Source organism: Rhinolophus sinicus, chromosome 14, assembly GCF_057876585.1.
Source record: "Rhinolophus sinicus isolate RSI-liver-muscle chromosome 14, RSI-T2T, whole genome shotgun sequence".
Lineage (NCBI taxonomy): Eukaryota > Metazoa > Chordata > Mammalia > Chiroptera > Rhinolophidae > Rhinolophus > Rhinolophus sinicus.
The window spans coordinates 66,774,113-66,794,492 of record NC_142514.1 but is presented as its reverse complement, the minus strand read 5'-3'; the positions used below and the strand labels follow the sequence as shown (position 1 = coordinate 66,794,492).

The following is a 20,380-nucleotide window of genomic DNA, read 5'->3' as shown; positions in this document are numbered from 1 at the left end:
AGGGAGGCAAGCCATAAACTGACCTCTACATGTATGTTAAGATGTACACACATTTTAATTATAAATCACCAGATTTCTCCATTATTTTGTTTTTCAGAATTATGCAGACCATCCACAAAAAATAATGTTTTCCCCTTCAGGCTCAACAAAATAATAAATTACTTGTTTCATACAACAACTTTCAATTTATGAACTTATGAATCTTATTATGTAAGTTCCTAGTATACATAGTAAAAAAGCTTTTGACTTTAAATAATAAAACCAGTTGATGTAAATGAACACAGATGACATTTATAAAAAATAGAACATAAAAAAATGATTCAGAACACAATGTGCCAGAAGGTCTCATAGCCAATCAGGTAAAGGCCTAGAAAAAGATATCTATGGCAGTCACTACGGGAGTCCAGGGCCTCCTACTTCATTTCTTCTCTCACACATAATATGGGAGAGAATACTTGGAATGGGAAAGTATGAGTAGAGTATAATTATTTTTAAGATCAGCAAATGGCATATAAAAAGGGTAGGTGTGAATGCTATCATATTCAAGTTGAAAGTTAAAATATTTTGGAAATAATTATTATGGGAAAAAACAGAATCAATAATTAAACTAGGGATTGGTAATTTAGACTACATTGTTTTAGACTAGGGTAGGAGTGGTCTACTTTCTCCTACCTTCCTCCACTGTTATTGGAGAGGAAGACTTGTTATGGATTAGGCACATGCAAGGGGTACAGATGCTGGGGATAGAATTAGCACTTGGTAAAAGTTATACTTTCACATTGCTACAATAACATTATACTTTTCTCTGGATGACAGGAGGTGCAGTCACCTCATTTGTATTTAACCCAACCAACTCTGGTAAAATTCTCATTTCTCCATCTTCTCTTCATTCCATGCTTCAAACTGAAGTATGTTAGAAAGATCTGAGATCTGGGATGGAAGGGTGTCTCAAAGCCTTACGCTAGCTTTCTTGGAATTCTATATTAAGGTTTTAGGATTAAAATCCTTCAAATTTTGTTACTTTGCATTGTTCCCTGTCAGTATCACGCTCTCCAAATTTAGCTCCGAGCTAGACAGAGTAGATTGAGGTATTTCATGTCAGTACTTATAACACTGTTTCATGAAACCCCAATCTTACTTTAATCCCTAACATAACATCCAGTATGATCTGGATAGGTAGAGCAGGGATATACGTTGCATCTGAAAAGCAAAGTACCTTCTATATAAGGAGATGTCACTAACATTTATTGAATTTAAATTCCATGTGTGACTGCTCATTTGCTGGCAATTTTCCAGATGAAGCAGGTCAGTTTTATAAAGCAGGCGCATGCTGGTAGGTTAATGTCAAACTCTAAGAGTAACAAAGTTCTAGCGGGAGTGAAATCACTACAATAGTTGAGCAGTATGATCTGAGCTAGGTACTGATTGACAGTATTGGAAACCTCTTCAAACTTGTGTTTCCTTTTGTCTTATTATGAATTTGAACGTAGGATCAAAGAGAAAACTCTGTGGTAGAGTTAAGAAATCTGTATGGTTTGTCTGAAATCTCTGCAACGCCTGAAAGTAAATATAAAAAAGAGACACTGAATCGGTCCTACACGTAGGAGGAGGAGAGCAACAACTTAAAACGTGTGTTGCAATTTTAAAAAAACCCAGTATACATCTAGCATAAAAGGAATTGAAGCCAACGAAAGCGGAGGTTCCCAAACTGCTCCCGAGGAACTCGGCAGCAATGGAGATGTTTTCACTTTTCAAAGGAAACACACTGACATCTGCGCGACACTGTATGTGCAGTTTCAACACCAGAATGTACCACATTGCTTTTGATGACATCGCATCTTTGTTAAACTGGGTTTTCAACAATTGATTTCTCAACAAGAAAAATAAAAACCACCAATACAAAACCAAAAAAAGACGCACTAGGCCAAAGGAAGGAAAAAAGTACTAAAAAGGGAATGTAATCACAATACAGAACATGTTTCATCTGTAAACAGTATTTATATAGTCATAATAATATAAACACTAAATTATTCATTTAAACTAATTATTTGGGAGACTAGGATATGAGTATGGGTAGTTTAAGAGAGTTAAATTCTAACTTTCTTTAATGTAGTATGACTAGGTAATTTCTGAAAATTTGAAACCAGTAAATAGTAAGAATACCGTGAGATCTTCTCTAATAATCTGTGCTCTATCCTATACCTCTGCCTCTCCTCCCAGTGCCACACAAATAACTGCAGTCTTTCCACAATTTCAGCTGTCTGCATTCTTCTATCACCTCCTAACATTCTCGCTCACTCTCTCTAGCACACCTCAACATTCACTGATCCTTCAGCCTCTTTGTTACTTCCAATCTGTTAATCCTACTACCTTTTTACTGGCTCTCATTTTCTTGATGTCCTTTCTCTTTTCTTCCTTTCTGATCATTAAGTGAACATTTAATGTTACTCCTGCTAAAATTTTTCTAAGTTTCAGTTCTAAGGACAGGGCCCATCCTTGTTTCTCATATTGATAAAGATTATTCTCTTTTACATTAATTAGTAAGGTAATCAAAATGACATGTGAAAGGGAAAAGGTTAGACATAAAGGCTTAGTGTACCCTCTTGCTTTTTATTTCAATCTCTATGTCTCATGGGAGAATTAAACTTTTTATAACAGGAGAGCTGGGGGAATTCTGGGAAAATGGGAAATCAGCTATTATGTTTACAATGAACATTATTAAATACCAACATTTATAAGAAAATATAGAAGGCTGACTTGATTAAGAACGGAAAGAGCACAGAACTGATACTAGACTTCATTAAGAATCCTGGGTTATACTTAGAGGCTAGTTATTTGCTAGACCGTAATTTCCTTATTAATCTGTAAAATGATGGGGCTGGATTACATCAGCAATTTTCGAACCTTTATTTTAAGTGGCAAATTCCAAATGACATTTTACCCAGAATCCCAATAACAAAAGTATCTGTGTTGTCTCCTGAGACAATTCTGCAGAGCCCTGACCTCTCAGGAACATAATTTGAACTTTTCTAGATCATTCTAGATCTATATCATTTCTATAATATCTTAAAACTCTAAAAAGACCAATGAATCTTTGTATCTTGAAATGGACAGAAACAGTACTATTTTTTTCCAGATGCTTTAGAAAAGAAACTTGGCATTTGAAGCAAAATGCTGGGCATGAACATGTCAATTCAAAATAACCTTTTCTATAAACGTCTTTATAAATAAATATTCTATAAATAAAAGACATAAAATAAAAGAGTAAAAAACACATGAAAAAGTAAAATGTACTATGCAAACAGAAAGAGTTATCATAATAAGAAATCTGGTTTCTGCCAAAGAGAAGTTTACAATCAAATTAGTGACAAGTAATGTGCACATTAGGAACCTCGAAGGTCTAGTTGGCCTGAGGGATGAATGGCTTTACTTAGCTATGCAGTGTCTTCAAAGTTTCAGAGATTACTCCAAATTGAGAAGACTGTCTGATGCCATGGAGAAGAAAACAATTTTAGGTGAAGATTACAATTGCAAGTAAAGACCAACCAATCAACAGTTATCAGTCTATCTAGCTCTCTAAGCTTGTAGTTTGTGTGGTTTTAAACTACCATATTTTCCCCAAAGTAAGACTTAACCAGAAAATAAGCCCTAGCATGATTTTTCAGGAGGACATCCCCTGAACATAAGCCCTAATGCGTCTTTTGGAGCAAAACTTAATATAATACTACCCGGACTTATTTTCGGGGAAACATGATATATTCTCTCTTCCAGGTTTTCTGTATCCTATTCTGTGCCAGTTATCTTTCTATCTCATTCAAGTAAGTAACCACAGAGGATAGAACATCCATTTAGGACACTGAAAGTCTAGTACCTGCTGTGAAATATCTTTATGTAACTACTCTGGTACTCAGTTTCCTTAACTATACAATGATCACAAGACATTTAATTACTTTTAGGTTCTATTTTAAATATATAACTATATAATGCAATAACCTGGCTATGAGATATTTTCTAACCAGCCATTTTCCCCTCTAACAATAATTCTCTTTCTTAAGTTTCATTTTGGTCATATCACTCATCAAAAACCCTGTAATTACTTTAAATAGGCTCTGAAATGAAAGAAAATGACATTCAACCAATTAAATCCCCATTACCTAGCATGCTGTTCTATTATACTCAAATTCATAGCCACACATCAAAGCCTAGGGCTTCAGAAAAAACTATAATCATAGAGTGACTAAAATGTGCCAGGCAAGGCATTTTATATACACTATCTCAGGTTTTGGGTTACACTTTACCCCTATTTTAGAAATGGTGAAATAAATACTCGCTAGTATTTATTTCTACTATCAAATAGCTAACAAGTAGCAGACAGACAATGAACCCAGTTTGTTTGGCTTCAAAGCCAACGTTATAGCAAACCTAGTACATTAAAAATGAATGAAAACTGAAAGAAACATTTTATGGTCATATTTATATGTATTCACACAGTTTAGAAAGAAGACGCAGGTATAACGAGACATGAAGACTATGCACTTACAACCTCAACTATATTTCTCTCTCTGGTGGACTTGACAGAATTATATTGGTTCAACTATTTAGTCAAACACTATAGCATGTAACAAAAATTTCTCCTCCTTCCCTGAAAAATAATGTATCACTTGAAAAAGTCTTAGAAGTGTAACCTTTTCCTGATACAAGAATTCCCTTAAAGTCTCTCTTATAAGTTGCTTATTCAACTTCGAGAGAGAACTTACTATTTCCTATAGCAGTTAGTTTCATTTTTTTAACAGTATTATTCTTTTGCGCTGAAATGAAATCTGCCATCCACTGCCTTTTGCTTTGTCCTCACAGCCACATGAAGTATACAGTCAATCCAAGGATGGAATGTGTACTACAGCTTACCAGTTGCCCCTTCTCCAAGCATCTGGTAAACATTGCTCCTCGGTCAGTATAACTTTCCCTGAAAATCAGGACCCACACAGTAAATCTTAACACTGAACTCCAGAAAATCACTACTAACCAATTAGAGTTGACACATGCAAGCTGAAATCTCATTGCTATCCTTACTCTAATTCTTTTTGCACATTCTTCCTTTTAACTTTAAAGATAGTATCAAATCTTTGTTAAATCTCTAATAGACTTAAAATTCCATTTTCCTCCATTGTTCCATATGTAACCAGGATTTTCATCATCTCACCATTCCAGCATTCTTTACTGGATAACCTTTTATAATGCTTATCTGAACTTAAAGCATGATCTGATCCAAGTCAGTTTTTTATTTCTTTTTGGCAAACTTTTCTTCTCCTACCCTTGGGATACTGCTTAAGATTTTATTGTTAGATCTTTGTTTTCTTTCTTCATAAACTCTTTCCCATTATGGTTAGTAACTCTTTTTATTAACTTCTATAATACATGGTACTTATTTCTATTAGATCATTTTACCACAAATAAATCAGATGATGTTAACTCCCCTATTAAAAACCCTTCAATTGTCTTCCAACTCAGAGCCTGTAAAGACCCTAGCAGTCTTGTGGCACCTACCTATATTTGCTATTTTACTTCACAATGATCTTCTGTCTCACTATTTTTATTCTTGTAACACCTCAAGTTCTCTCCTACCTCAGCGGGTTCCCTCTGCTGGGAACACTCTCCCTGTATCTTTGCAAGTCTGGCAACTTTTCACCTATTAGGTCCCAAGCCTTCACAGAAACTTTCCCTAATTACTCTATTCAAAGTAGTCCCCTTCTAATGTAATTATACCACCCTATTTACTTCCTTAATTGCACGTGTAGATTTTTAAAAGCTTGTTTATTATTTATCTTACTTTGTTAGAATATAAGGTCCATAAATATAGGGACTTGGAATATTTCGATCAATCATCATCAGCATCTAGACATGATGTTTGGTACAGAACGGAAAATCAATGATTATTAAGTTTAAGAGTTCAATTACAGCAGTAAGTATAGATGATTTCTATAAATCTAGTAAAATGCCTGGTACATGTAAGATGTTCAATAAGTATGTGTGAAATAAATGGAGCGATTTTATCCACTTGGATGGCATTAACTGTGACCTCTAATCAGATGACCTCCAAATCCACTTATCCAGCCCTGACCTCTAGTTCCACATCTTTATTTAGCTGCTGAAGAATTAGGTATATAGAACCCAACACCCTCCAAGATAGTTATTTTCTAACTTCTGTGGCATTTTTGGCATTTTTTTTTGGCAAATTATAAATTCCTTCCTCTGTACTCACGTCCAATTAGTTACTAAGTCACACTAATTTTCCCTTATTGCCTACATCATGTATCTTTCTATTTCTACTGTAACATTTTATTTCAGGTTCTCATAATCATACAGTTATAGTACTGGAGTAGCCTCCTGCCAATTTATATGCCTGTAGTCTCTCTTCCCTCAAACTCATTCTTCATACAAATCCGAGTATCAATTTTTTCTGTTACATCTCCCCCATCCCCATTACCAACCAGTACGAACACCTTAGCCTAGCATTTGAAGTCCTCAATATGATTTTCACTGAAATCAAAATAAAGGTATGCATGGGAAATGAGATGGTGGATTCTTACAGTTTCAGATGTAATGGTATAAACTCTGCAACTAATCAGATATATACTGAAAAGCCACTGAAGTACAAGTTCATTGAAGGAAACTTGAGAGACCTTGTTTATATTGTTTGTTGCTCATGTACCACCTGGAAGTTCCTGGAACACAGTAGGTATCAATGAATATATGCTGATTAAATGAATGAATAATTTCATAATAATTTTTCATGAATAAATGATCCCAAACCAGAGAATGAATGCCAACATGAAGGTAGTGTTTCTGAAGATCAGTCTGGTTCTTAGATACTCGGAAAGTAGTTAGTAAACTAATTTAATAAAAATAGCCAACGTTAATTGAATTCTTACCACTAGTATAAGATGTTTACATGGATTTAACCTTCACACATCTCAGTGAGGTAGGTACTATTAAAGATAAATAAATGGGCATACATAAAAGGTTAAGTGTTTTGCTCAAGTATATACAACAGTTAAGTGGCAGACACAGTATTTGAACCAAGAAAAGCAATGATGAGAGCCAGATTAGAATGCTGGCTGTGAGGACAGAAAAAAATAATAAATTGGAAAAATATTTTAAAAGTAGAGGCTAGAGCAGTAATCACCACCTCACAGCATTATTAAACATCATAAATCTGCTTTCATTACTATATGTACTTTTAAAAATGACATATGTACAACCAATCTGAATATTAACTGATAAAAAAAGCATTGCTTCTTATTTTTTTAGATAAAACTATAATTAAATTTTAATATTTTCTTCCTACACCCCGGTGGATGTATTAAAATCTAAATAATAAATTTATTTGTCATCATGGATATAAATTTATTGTGAACCAAGTTAACGTCTATGGCTACAGGTTTCACATCATTAGCGAAAGCCACTGAGACACATGGAGGGGTGGATGACCAAAAATAATAGCTCATTTCAAATCCAGCTTTGATAATATAACCTACAAATGGTGAGTCAGAAGAGTCACCTTAGTAGTTAGAGAGTCCATTATTTAAATAAATATATTTCAGTATTAGACCTCACCTGGTTGTTGATCTTTCAGGTTAATGCAAACTATACATTTTCAAGTCACTGCACAAATGAAAGCTACTCCAATGCAAACCACACATTTTCAAATCACTGCACAAATGAAAGCTACTCAAGCAATCTGATATTTACCTCTATCTTAAGGTAGATAGATTTACGTATAACTCCTCAGATGAGAAATGTCAAAAATACTAAGTTCTTCTATTCTGTTAAAAATAAAACTTCTCAAAGTCTTATAAAACATAAATTCAAAATGAACTATAAATACATATAATGAAAATTTAAGTAAAAAGTTTCTTATCTTACCCTGTCTAGTTCCAGTGTAAACTTCTGGTCCCATGACTGATTGGAAATGGGTTTCCAGCTAGTTTGACCAACCACAGTATTATCTAGCTTCAAAACTGCACAGACGTCATCTGTAATTAGAATTTATAAATTTGCTTAAATATTTTAAAACCTTTAAAATAGAAACACTGCTGCTTAAATAGCAACAAGTCTTACAATCTTTTGAAAATAAGGTTTTTCTTGCTTACTCAACATTGAAGCTTTTGAATATTAAATGGTAATTTACCATTTAATATTCAAATATTAAATGGTATATATATTATATACATATATAATATATATATGTATATAATATATAAAACCACTAGACGCTCACAAATTATCCTGTGTTTGACAAAAACAAAAATATTAATTCCTATCTATTTTCATTTATATTAAAAGGACTAACGGGACCAGTAGCTGTTTGTCATAATGTATGTGTATGCTATGTTTGTAGAGTTAACCCTTGAATAATGTGGAGGTTAGGGATGCTGGCACAGTCAAAATTCCACAAATAACTCCTAACTCCTAACTCAATGACATATAGCATTAATTCTTCTAAAAGAATTAATGCTATATGTCATTGAGTTTTCTAGTATATTTTCAACAAAGTCATTATAGCTCTTAATACTTAAAAATTAAATTATGGAAATCATAATTTTAAAGGTTTTTGTCCAACTTTGACCCTCCTCATTCTACTCTGTCCCCAGTGCTGAGTCCTTTGTATAGGCCCTTTAATTTGTTATAAATTATTAAAAAATCTGGTTACTGAACTGGACAAGTCATCAGTTTTTAGGAGATTTCGACTACTTCCACTTTTACTTTTGCTCGTTCTGCTCATGAAAGATGATCTGGTTTCACTTGGACTCCAACCAGGCAGTGCAACCGATGTTGCTTTTGACCGTCCAGGAACATTCTCTAGGATATCTTGACAGCCCATAAGACGAACCTCCAAAGTACCTGTTAACATAAACAAGTATCAAATAACATCAATTTTTAATATATAGAACAATTTCTTTGTTACCATTTCAGAAATGGGGGTGGGATGGGGAGGGAAGATCTGCTAAAATAGCAAAATCTCTTCTCCCAGAGGATCTGTGAGGTAACCATCATCTTTCCGATTTTAATTAGAGAAACCTATTAAAAACTCTTAAGACAACTACGATAAATTTCACAGAACAGCAGCTCCCAAAAACTAACTGTAGAGCATATAACAAGTTACATAAACTTCTTGTGTATTTGAATACTCACTTCTATAATCACATGGAAGAATTACAGAATTATGTGGATAGAACATATGGGAGGGGAAATATAAAGCTAAATAATATAATTATTAAAATAAACATACAGAATTTACAAGTCTGACTATGTGAACAACAGCTGTGTTTAATAGGTATGTAGCTAATATAGAAAGTGACGTTAGTTTGTTTAGCATAAATAAATGGGTTTCTGTTCTATTTGGAGACATAAAATAACATTATCTTTCCATTCTAATAGTTTAGTCAAATAATTATGGGTTGTAGTTATCCAAGCACAAAATAATTGCAATTTCCTTAGGCAAATAAACACTAAAGGTGTTCAAATGAAAATGAGGAATTGTGAATTAGGGCATCTGGAGATATGGCTTTCTAATAATTTGGGCTAGACTTAGAGTACTAGAATTTAAAAACGGTGCTTCAGTATTAAAATTTTAGACGTTACACATAGCATGACACTTTAGGAAGAGTATTTCCTGGTAAAAGCTGTCCCATTACACTTACATGATTAAGCTTAATTTTATTTAAAGTCTTTAATTATTTAAAAGTAACCAAAGGACTTTTTTAAGAGTAAAAAAAGCCTGGATTTTCCTTCAATTCAAACAACTAGAAAAATTAGACAAAATATTTGAAAAAACAGTATTAAAGATATTGGAAGTATCAGAAAGTATCAGAAAATGAAAACAGTGATCTGCAAGATATGGAAAACAAATGAGATGAACCCGAAGATTGATCTAGCTTACTGCCTTGAGAATATCCAGGACACAGTGCAGGCAGTGGGAATCTCAGGTGGAGCCAAGTGGACTACCTGAGTTAAGGAGACAGAATTGAGAGTAATGAGACAGAACTGAGACTGAACTGACCAAGGCGGCTGGAGTTCACAGGCAGAGTAAAGGAAAAGTAGACAACTGACCAGAGACAGAACTCCTGAGATGAACAGAGCGTGCCCCTGACCAAGTATTCAGTCTTGCCCCAGTAGTAGAGAATACCTACCTTTAGACTAAATAATGCTGTTCCCACATAACAAATCTTAAAGGCAATACCCAAAAGATCAAACTGTTTCCTATTCCAAGTAACTTAATTCTGACCTAGAACGAAGCTCAAGAATATTTATAGTAATACACAATATCCAGCAACCAACAAGCTAAAATTCAAAAAGTCTGGCATCTAATCAGAGACTTCCAGCTGTATTTGTTTTCTCTTCCTGCATTATCAATTACCACAAACACAGTGGCTTGAAACAATACCCATTATCTCACAGTTCTGTAGGTCAGAGTCTAGGTGGGATGGTCTGTACTCGCTGCTAAAGATCTCACAAAGCTGAAATCATCTTGTCTGCCAGGCCAGGCGCTTATCTGGAAGCTCTGAAGAAGAATCTGCTTTCGACTTCATTCAGATTGTTGGCAGAATTCAGTTCCTGTAGTTCCTTGTAGCCATAAAACTGGGGACCCATTTTCTTGCTATTTGCCAGGGGCTGTTTCTAAGTTCTAGAGGCTACCTGCATTTCTCCTCATGTGTCTCCATTTATCTTCGAGCCCGCAATGGCATATAGAATCCTTTTCACAATTCAGATCTCTCTGACTTCTCCTTTTGCAACAAGTCGGTGAAAATTCTCTGCTTTAAGGGGCTCATGTGATTATATTAGGCCTACTCAGATAATTGCCTTTTACATTAACTCAGAGTCAACTGATTAGTATTAATCACATAAGGAAAATTCCCTTTCTATATGACATACTACGTATCACAGAAGTGATGTCCCATCATATTCATAGGGGAGGTGTCCCGAAGGTCATTTTTAAAAATTCTCCCTATCACAGCAGGCAAGCAAATAAACAGAAAACTAAAAACCATGATAAGAAAAAAAAAATCAAATGAAAACCAATTCAAAACTGACCTAAATGTTAGGATTAGCAGATAAAGACATTCACATAGTTGTTAGAATTATATTCCATCTGTTCAAAAATACAGAATAGAGGCATGAAAGAAATAAAAAAAAACCCCAAACAAATTTCTAGAGATGAATACCACAATACCTGAGATTTAAAGAAAAATACACTGGATGGGATTGGTAGTAGATTGTACACTGCAAAAGAAAAGGCTAGTGAACTTGAAGCTATAGCAATAGAAATGATAAACAGGAGACAGAAAGACCTGAGGGGAAAGTAACAGTTACAGTACATATGTGAACTGTGAGTTTAACTTCAAATGACCTAATATACGTATAATTGAAGTCCCTCAGAAGAGGGAAGAAAAAATATATTTGAAAGAATAGCTTAAAATTTTCTAAATTTTTGAAAACTATAAACCCAAGAAGTATTCAAGAAGTTTAATGAACACCATGCAAAAGAAAAATAAGTAAGCTACGCCAAAGTTTACAATAGTCAAATTTCTCAAAACAGGATAGCAGCCAGAGAAAAAAGCCATGTTATCTACAAAGATTAGGATGGCAGCGGATTTCTCATCAGAAACAATGGAAACAAGACAGAAAAGCAACATCTTTAAAGTACTGAGAAAAAAAATAAACTGTGAAGTCAGAATTTTAAATCCACTGGAAATATCTTTCAAAAGTGAAGACTTTTCATATATAAAAATGGATAAAGAATCCATTATCAGCAAACTTCCATACAAGGTGTGATCAAACAATATGGTGAATGTTTAAATAAATAAAAAAATTATTACAGTAAAAGACACATTGTCATTAATTCCCCTCAAAATCCCCCTGGCTTCAACAGGCATATCCCATCATTCTTGCTCCTTTCTGAAGCAGTTCTGGAAGTCCTCGTGTCTTTTGTGCTGTCGTGGCTGCCTTGATGTCCTAACTCATTTTGACTTTGGGGAAGAGCCAGAAGTCACACAGTGCCAGATCCAGTAAAAAAGGTGGATGAGGACACATCATAATGTTTGTATTTGACAGAAATTGCTGTACCAGAAGCGATGTGTAACACGGAACATTGTAATGATGGAGGATGATTTATGGCACACTTTAAAACACACTTTCTCTCAACCATAGCTCACACACAACTGACTGCACCAAACAAGTTGAAACTTGTCACACACGGTTACTAAGGTTTGACACGCTCCTTCCTGTACTGAAAATCCTGCCTTTCCGTTGGATGGCACTCGGCAGCAGTATTCATCATATTTTGTGATCACAACGGAAAGGCTCTGTGTCACACATTGCTTCTGGTACGGCAATTTCTTTCAAATAAAAACATTACGGTGTGTCCTCATCCACGTATTCACTGGACTTCTGGCTCCGTGCGACTTCTGGCTCTTCCCCAAAGTCAAAATGACCATGAAAGGTAAATGTTTTGAATCGATTCAGGACATTGAGGCAGCCACAACAGTGCAACTAAAGACACTCACGAAAGAGGACTTTCAGAACTGCTTCAGAAAGTGGCAAGAATGATGGGATAATTGTGTTTGAAGTGAAAGGATTATTTTGAGGGGGATTAATGGCAATGTGTCTTTCACTGTAATAAATTTCTTATTTAAACACTCAATGTATTTTGATCACACCTTGTCTGATCCAGCCATACCATTCCTAGGGATTTACTCAAGTGAGGTAAAATCCGTTTATGCAAAAACTGTACATGGATGTTACTAGCAGCTACATTTGAAAAAGTAGAAAATGAAAACAACCCAAATATCAATCATGGGTGAACAGGTAAACAAATTATGGTGTCGTCACAGAATCGAATACTGCTACTAATATTGATATTGATACACACAACACAGATTGAGTATCAAAATATTCAGAGTGAAAAAGGACAGATTAGCCCCCTCCCAACACAAAGAAAACAGTATATATTGTGATTCCATTGATATAAAATTCTACAAAATGCGAACTATTATGTAATGACAGAAAACAGGTCCGCAATTGCCTGGGGACAGTTGTGAGAAGGGAGAAGACGAAAAGTAGGAAAGAGGGATTATATAGAGGAACATGAGGATACTTTGTGGGATGATGCATATAGTAATTATCTTGATTGTGGTGATGGTTTCATGACTTTATATGACAAATTACATCTCAAATTACAGCTTTAAATATGTATAGTTAATTGTATGTCAATTATACCTCAATAAAACGTCTACAGTGGCACAACTATAGGTATTTACTAAAAATTGTAAAACTGTATGCTTAAAATGAGTCAATTCTATGGTATGTAAATTATGTCTCAATAAAGCTGGTAAAGGTGGGGTGGGGGAAGATTCAATCTTATGTTTGGTTAGTCTACAGAAATCTTATCTAACTATAAAGTTTTAAGGTGATTAAGTACAATAGATTTCATTTTACTTTTAGTTCAAAAGAAACAACTTATATTTGTGTTTTGTTTTTTTGTTGTTAAACTGGCAAACTTAGCTCAATTTCACTGTAAATGCTCAGCTGTAAAAGTCATCCTGGGGAAACTGTAAACATCTGGTTACTACTTCAAACCCTGGTAGCTTATTAAATATTTTAATAATTATACTATTAGGAGATGACTATGTTCAACACCTGCTTTCATTTGGAAAACAAATCTGGAGGGATTTAAGATCTTTGTTAAGTATCTAGAAGTTTCTATCTTTAATGAGGTAACACAATTGAAATTGCATATAACCATATTAGAAATAGCTTAAAATTATATTTTTTTACTTTTATAACCCACAATATGAAAACAAGCAAACCCAAGAAGTAACTGTTTATTTTCATAAGCAGTACCTATGAATTCCATTAAACCAAGTAAATGTATTTTTATTTAAGTTTCTAGAAAAACTAGTTTATATCCATTTTACTAATTCAGCATTTCAGCTCAGTAACATTTTTTAATTCTGAGGGAATCTTTTACAAAAACTAGTAAATGTCTCACAAAGTGGGTCAACAAGATTCAATTACACCTTATATCAAAGTACCCTGTTTCCCCCAAAATAAGTAACTGGAAAATAAGCCCTAGGATGATTTTTCAGAGGACATCCCCTGAACATAAGCCCTAATGTGTCTTTGGAGCAAAACTTAATATAAGGCCTGGTCTTATTTTCGGGTAAACACGGTAGCAACAAATATACAAATTGCAATATTATAATCACATGACCACAAAATAAACCAGAGTATAAATGAGACAAACCATAAATAATAGCCTTCAGTGAAAAACTGACAGTAAGTGCTCCTACTACTTATCCACGCTTATCCTTCATTATGTCTAGTCCTTTATTAATACCAGTACTATTTCTCTTCCTAGTTAACCAATATTTAGTTTAAGATCCAGTAGAAACTTAAAGGATTTTTTAAAAAAACCAAAATGTCTTAAAAATTATAACTTCTTTTAAAGTAACAATTTAAATCACTTTGAGTCAAGTTCACTAAGAGAATGAAGAACAGGGAAAGAGAGAACTGACAAGAGGTTAAGAATTGGGGAGAGGAGCCAACCAGAATAGAAAAGAAAAAAAAATTTCTAGTCATATCAGCTGACATCCTAAAACATGGTTTTATTACTTTTCTAGAAATATTAATTTCCAAATATTGACAACCATATTTTAATCAATGAATCATTCAGAAATCCTTGAATATTCCTACGTTCAGCATTGAACCATAAGATGGTGGAACTTAGATAATAAATACAGTCCCTGCCTTATTATTAAATAATACGTATTTACCAAGTACAGTAGTGCTCCCTTGTCTGCAGTTTCACTTTTTATGGTTTTGGTCACTCATCAACCTCAGTCTGAATATATTAAATGAAAAATTCCAGGAACAATTCGTAAATTTCAAATTGTGTTCTGTTCTGAGTCACCTAATGAAATCTCGCACTATTCTGCTCCTTCCTGCCCAGGACGTGAATCACCCTTTTGTTCAGTGTATCCATGCTACATATGCTCCCCACCTCATAGTCATTTAATAGCTGTCTCGGTTATCAGATCGATTGTCATGGTATCGAAGTGCTTGTGTCCAAGTAACCTTTATTTTACTTACTGGCCCCAAAGTGCAAGAGTAGTGATGTCGGCAATTCGGATATGCCAAAGGAAACCTGTAAAATGTTTCCTTAAGTGAAAAGGTGAAAATTCTCAACTTAGCAAGGAATAATAAAAAAGATTCTATGCTAAAGTTAAGATCTATGGTTAAGAACAAATCTATCCATAACACTGTGAAGAAGGAAAAAGAACTTCGTGCTAGTTTTGCTGTTGCACATCACATTGCAAGTTATTGCTACAATGCATGATAAGTGCTTAGATAAGATGGAAAAGAAGTTAAATTTGTGGGCGGAGACATGAACAGAAAACATGTTCCGACTGATAAGCAACATGTTGCACCAGAAAGTATTGAGCCTACACGAAGACTTCAGCAAGGGATCCCCTGAAATAAGTGACACCAAGCCACTTAGTACAAGGAATAGTTATACACATTCAGGAACAGGTTTGACATTTTATCATTTCACACCATCACAGGAAGAGAATGAGTACAGCACAATAAGATTAATTTGAGAGGGAGGGAGGGAAGGAGGAAGAGAGAGAGAGAGAGAGAGAGAGAGCGAGAGAGAGAGAGAGAGAGAGAGAGAATGAGAGAGGGAGGAGGGAGAGATACCACATTCACATAACTTTTATTAAAGAATATTGTTATAATTGTTCTATTTTACTACTACTTATTGTTAATCTCTTACTAAGCTTAATTTATAAATTAAACTTTATCATAGGTATGTATGTCTAGGAAAAAAGGCATATCTAGAGTTCAGTTCTATCTGTGGTTTCAGGCATCCACTGGAAGTCTTGAAACGTTATTTGCCTCAGATAAGGGGGGACTACTGTATCTGCTGAATGTGTAGTGTTCTGTGCTAGGGGCTAGTATTACATGTAGGTAGATCATAGGTCTTTGCTCTTCACAGGTCTATATTCCACTTTTAATTTTAAAAAATACAATAAAAAGATAGATACTAAGGCAAACGCATTAAACAGGCACTGTGCACAAACCGGTTTAATTATGATAAAAGTTTCATGGTAGGAATTATAAAAGATGCAGCTAGAAAGATAAAACACTTTATTATTAAATAATAAATATTTAAAATGCTTTAAATAAAACGGAAGGTTTAAAACAGAGGTTCCCAAGCATTCTCATTTCATAGTATACTAGTGTCTCAATTCTTTCACTATGCTCCTAGTCTGATATACTTAACCGTTCTATTTCATAGGATATAACAAATAACGATTTGAAAAAATACATACAAATAAGTGGAAAGAAAAAGTAACCTTATTTTCATTCTTACATAAGCACGGTTACTTTCTAATGGGATGTGAATACTCATTGGGTACTGTATAATGTCTCAGACTTCAGAATTTGATTGGAAAAACTGCCACCCTTATTTCCTATTCCACAATGCTTTTCACATGATATTTATTATGACAGCAATGAAGGATAAGCCAGCTTCATCAACATGACATCAATGAAAGGAATGTAGCACCACCTAATGCTGAAAACTGTAAATACCCTAAGCTCCTTTGAAAATGGTGACTAGTAAGTGAAATAACACTGTATTTTCCTCAACAACTTAAAGTATCCTGTTGTACCCCTGTGAATTTATTTTGGAATCCCAGGGTGTTTCAGATTTACAAACTTAATTTGGTAACTGCAGGTTTAGACAGAGCCTAATAGTGCTAACAGTATAGTTTAACTATTAAATCTGTCCTTCAAGTTTTAATGTATAAGTTTGCCATAGTATAAAACTGATTAGTATAAAACAACCAGAGTTACTAGAAGAATATGGTATGGTAGTATGAACACTTTCATATTTTTAAAATATTGAATGACGTTATTTTTAAGGCAAAGCTCTGGTAGATATTCAGATTGATAATTTAAGGATTTCTGGAAGTGAGAGAAATCTGCGTAACAAAAAAATGTCATATTCAAATAGGCCATAAAAACCTTTGTAGGTGATGGTCAGAGAACATGGAGGAGTGGCAAAGTCCAAAGGCAGTTTCTCCACAGAAACACAGGAACAAAACAAACAAAAAACCTAGCACAAACTGTTATCAGTGGCGCCTGATCACCGACCGCCAGCGCCAGGTTAGCCGGACGGATCGGGATCGGGATCGGGATCCCCGGGCGGCGGGACTCACGGCCGACACGCACGGCCGAGGGCCCGGGAGTCCAGCCACCTCCCGATTCAACGCGCTATGCGTTTCACCACCAGAGCGCAGCGGGCAGTTGGACACCACGGCGTCTGCGGAACGCGGCCTATGGGACAGGGGCGTTCTGCCGCGTCCTCGGGCCTCCTAACCCACACTCCTCCTTTTCCGATTTAGGGGTCCCCAGAGTGGACTTGGAAATTTCGACTCTGAGGCGCCCTTTCACCCACCCACTCACCCGGCCCGACTTGTTTCGCGGCAGATGTAGAAATTTCCACTAATGGAAAAACATCCCTCCTGCATCATCTTCGGTCAATAGATCAATCGGAGCGGCACCCTTTGAGAATGATGCAATTTTACTTTAATCGCTTTCTTTTGGGTCGCCGCCACTGGCGGCGACATCAGTAGACAACAGTAAGAAAAAATTATGTGGTAAGTTTGTACAGTGACGAGAAACATGACCAAGGCTGGTGATCACGTTGTAAGCCACGTAAACGTGCAATCTCTGTATCGTGCATCTGAAGCGAATACTGTATACCAACAGTACTTAAACAACAAACAAAAACTGTTTCAATCTTTATCAGAAATCTGTAAAACAGTCAAAAGTTGACTGCAACCAAGCAAATACTTAACCAAAAAAGGCTATCAATACACAGTAAGATAGCTTCGTGCTTCGCGGCGGTTAAGGTTTATCGGCAGTTTATCGTACCTTTGCCTCATTCCACCCTCTCCCCCAAGGGCTTGGTGATGGTCTTTAAGATAGCCTGCATTCCTTGTGTAGTTCCTCATGCCTGAAGGAGCACACAAGACCTCTTTCTCAACTGTGGTCGCCTGTTTTGACCTGTCTACGTGCTCCCTGAAGAACTAACACAAAGGGCTTGGCTTTTTTTCACCCAACTATGAAATGTCTCAGGGCAGAGCTAAGTGTAAGGCATAAAATAGCCCTATCACCCAAAGCAATATACAGATTTAATGCAATCCCCATCAAAATCCCAATGGCATTTTTAAAGAAATAGAATATGGATGGATGGATATTGAGATTATCATGATAAGCGAAATAAGTCAGAAAAAGTTGAGAACTATATGACTTTACTCATATGTGGGATATAAAACTGAAAGCAACAAATGAACAAAACAAACAAAAACTCATAGACACAGACAATAGTTTAGTGGTTACCAGAGGGTAAGGAGGGAAGAGAGTGGTAAAAGAGGGAAAGGGGGTCAAATATACGGTGACAGAAAGAGAACTGACTCTGGGTGGTGAACACACAATGCAATATGTAGATGACGTATTATAGACATGGAGAAACTGGAACCTTCACATACTGCTGCTGATGATATAAAATGATGCAGCCTCTGTGGAAAACAGTTCGACCGTTCCTCAAAAAAATAAACATAAAATTACTCTATGACCTAGTTCTCCTAGGTCATCTATCCTATATCCCAAATAACTGAAATCCTGTACACAAATGTTCATAGCAAAACTATTCACAATAGTTAAAAGGTAGAAACAACAATTGATGAATGGATAAGCAAAATCTGGTATATACCTACACAATGAAATATTATTTAGCTATAAAAAGGAATGAAGTACTGATACATGCTGCAATAAGAATGAACCTTGAAAACAGTACACTGAATGAAAGAAGCTAGACACAGAATGTCATAAATATATAATTTCATTTATAGGAAATATCTAGAATAGACAAATCTATAGAAACGACAAGCCAGTAACAGTTGCCGGGAGTTGCGGGGAATGTGGAATGACTACTTAATGAGTAGTCCTTTTGGGGTAATAAAAATGCTCAGGAACTAGATAGTGGTAATAGTTACACAACACTGTAAATATACTAATGCCTCTGAATTGTATATTTTAAAATGGTTAAAATAATAAGTTTTATGTTATGTGTATCTTGCCACAACATTTCAAAAATCTGTGCAATTTTTATTCATTTATTAAACCAGGAGCAGATATAGCCAAAAAAGCACCCAAAGTAATCAGGAGCTATGTGCCACGTACCTGTCAGTGCTGCTGGCTTGGACAGCGTGCTGTACTGGTTCTGTGTAGAAATCATGCTCTGACGTGGACTTAGTGTTGGAGATGCAACAAGTGAAAGCTCCTCAATAATGATAGTACTTTTGGGATGATTCTTGGGAAGTTCATTTAATCTTTGTTCTAATGAATACTTTAAAAGGTCCAACTTCTGACTTGATTCATTAAATCTTGCTTGAGCCTTAAACAGGGAAAAGACAATTGTTGTCACCTAAATAACTACATTCTTTGAATAACATATTAAGTTAAAAATGTTTTAAAATTACTTCTGAAAGTGCTTTTCTGTCTGTTACTTTTCCTGAGCCAAGTAATTTCATTACATTCTTTGCACCTTCTGCTACTGCAAACTCTATCCTAAAATGATGCCTTAATTCTTCCATCCGAAGTTCAAGAGGACTTATGACAGGTTTTGCTACAGGAGAAAAAACAAAAATGTAATTGAACCATTTACTCAACTTTCTAATAGGCAGTGATTAAAACTCATGAAAAAGAAAAATGAATTCTTACAACATTAAAAGTTAGTCCTTAAAGCAATAAACACTAAAGTAATACTTAACAGATACAATGCTGAGATAGTCTTTTTTAGAACAAAACTCAATTCAAGATAAAAAACAACAACAACCCGTAATGCTTCCTCAATTTTAAACCACTGCTTCTTTCTTATATAAAATTTATTTAGTACCATATGCCCATAATACTAAGAATGACAATTTCTATTCCATCACCATTATCAAAAGCCAATTCATTGGTCTGGACTGCCTGAAGAATCTGCATTCGTATCACTTCTATTTTTGTCTTGCTGTCCTGGAGCAGCTGCTGAGCTGTGCCATGGAGTTTCCGATCCTATTAAAAATAAGTTTGAAAAGGTAATCGATAAAAAGACAAAACATTTTCATAGCTTCTAAATAAGATCAATTGAGATCAACAACTGAAAAACAACAGTTAAAAGAACACTATGAGCACTAAAATATATATACCTGTAGATACATTTATTTTAAAAAGCCATCAAGTGGATACGGTGATAAAAGAGAAAAGC

The 20,380-nt window shown here is 35.1% G+C and overlaps 1 protein-coding gene across 3 annotated transcripts in view; it reads right to left on the bottom strand.

Annotated features, from left to right (window-relative positions):
• PKN2 (protein kinase N2) overlaps positions 1-20,380 on the bottom strand; it is a 113,548-nt gene that overhangs the window by 26,026 nt on the left and 67,142 nt on the right. For 2 of the 3 annotated variants that reach the window (XM_074335099.2, XM_019751766.3), the window contains exons 4-8: positions 20,070-20,187; positions 19,611-19,756; positions 19,312-19,525; positions 8,716-8,901; positions 7,924-8,033 (exon numbers count right to left, since the gene is read on the bottom strand). In XM_074335099.2, the coding sequence (XP_074191200.1) occupies positions 7,924-8,033; positions 8,716-8,901; positions 19,312-19,525; positions 19,611-19,756; positions 20,070-20,187 (774 nt within the window). The remainder of the gene's footprint in view (positions 1-7,923; positions 8,034-8,715; positions 8,902-19,311; positions 19,526-19,610; positions 19,757-20,069; positions 20,188-20,380) is intronic. The other variant, XM_074335098.2, reaches the window with a different exon arrangement.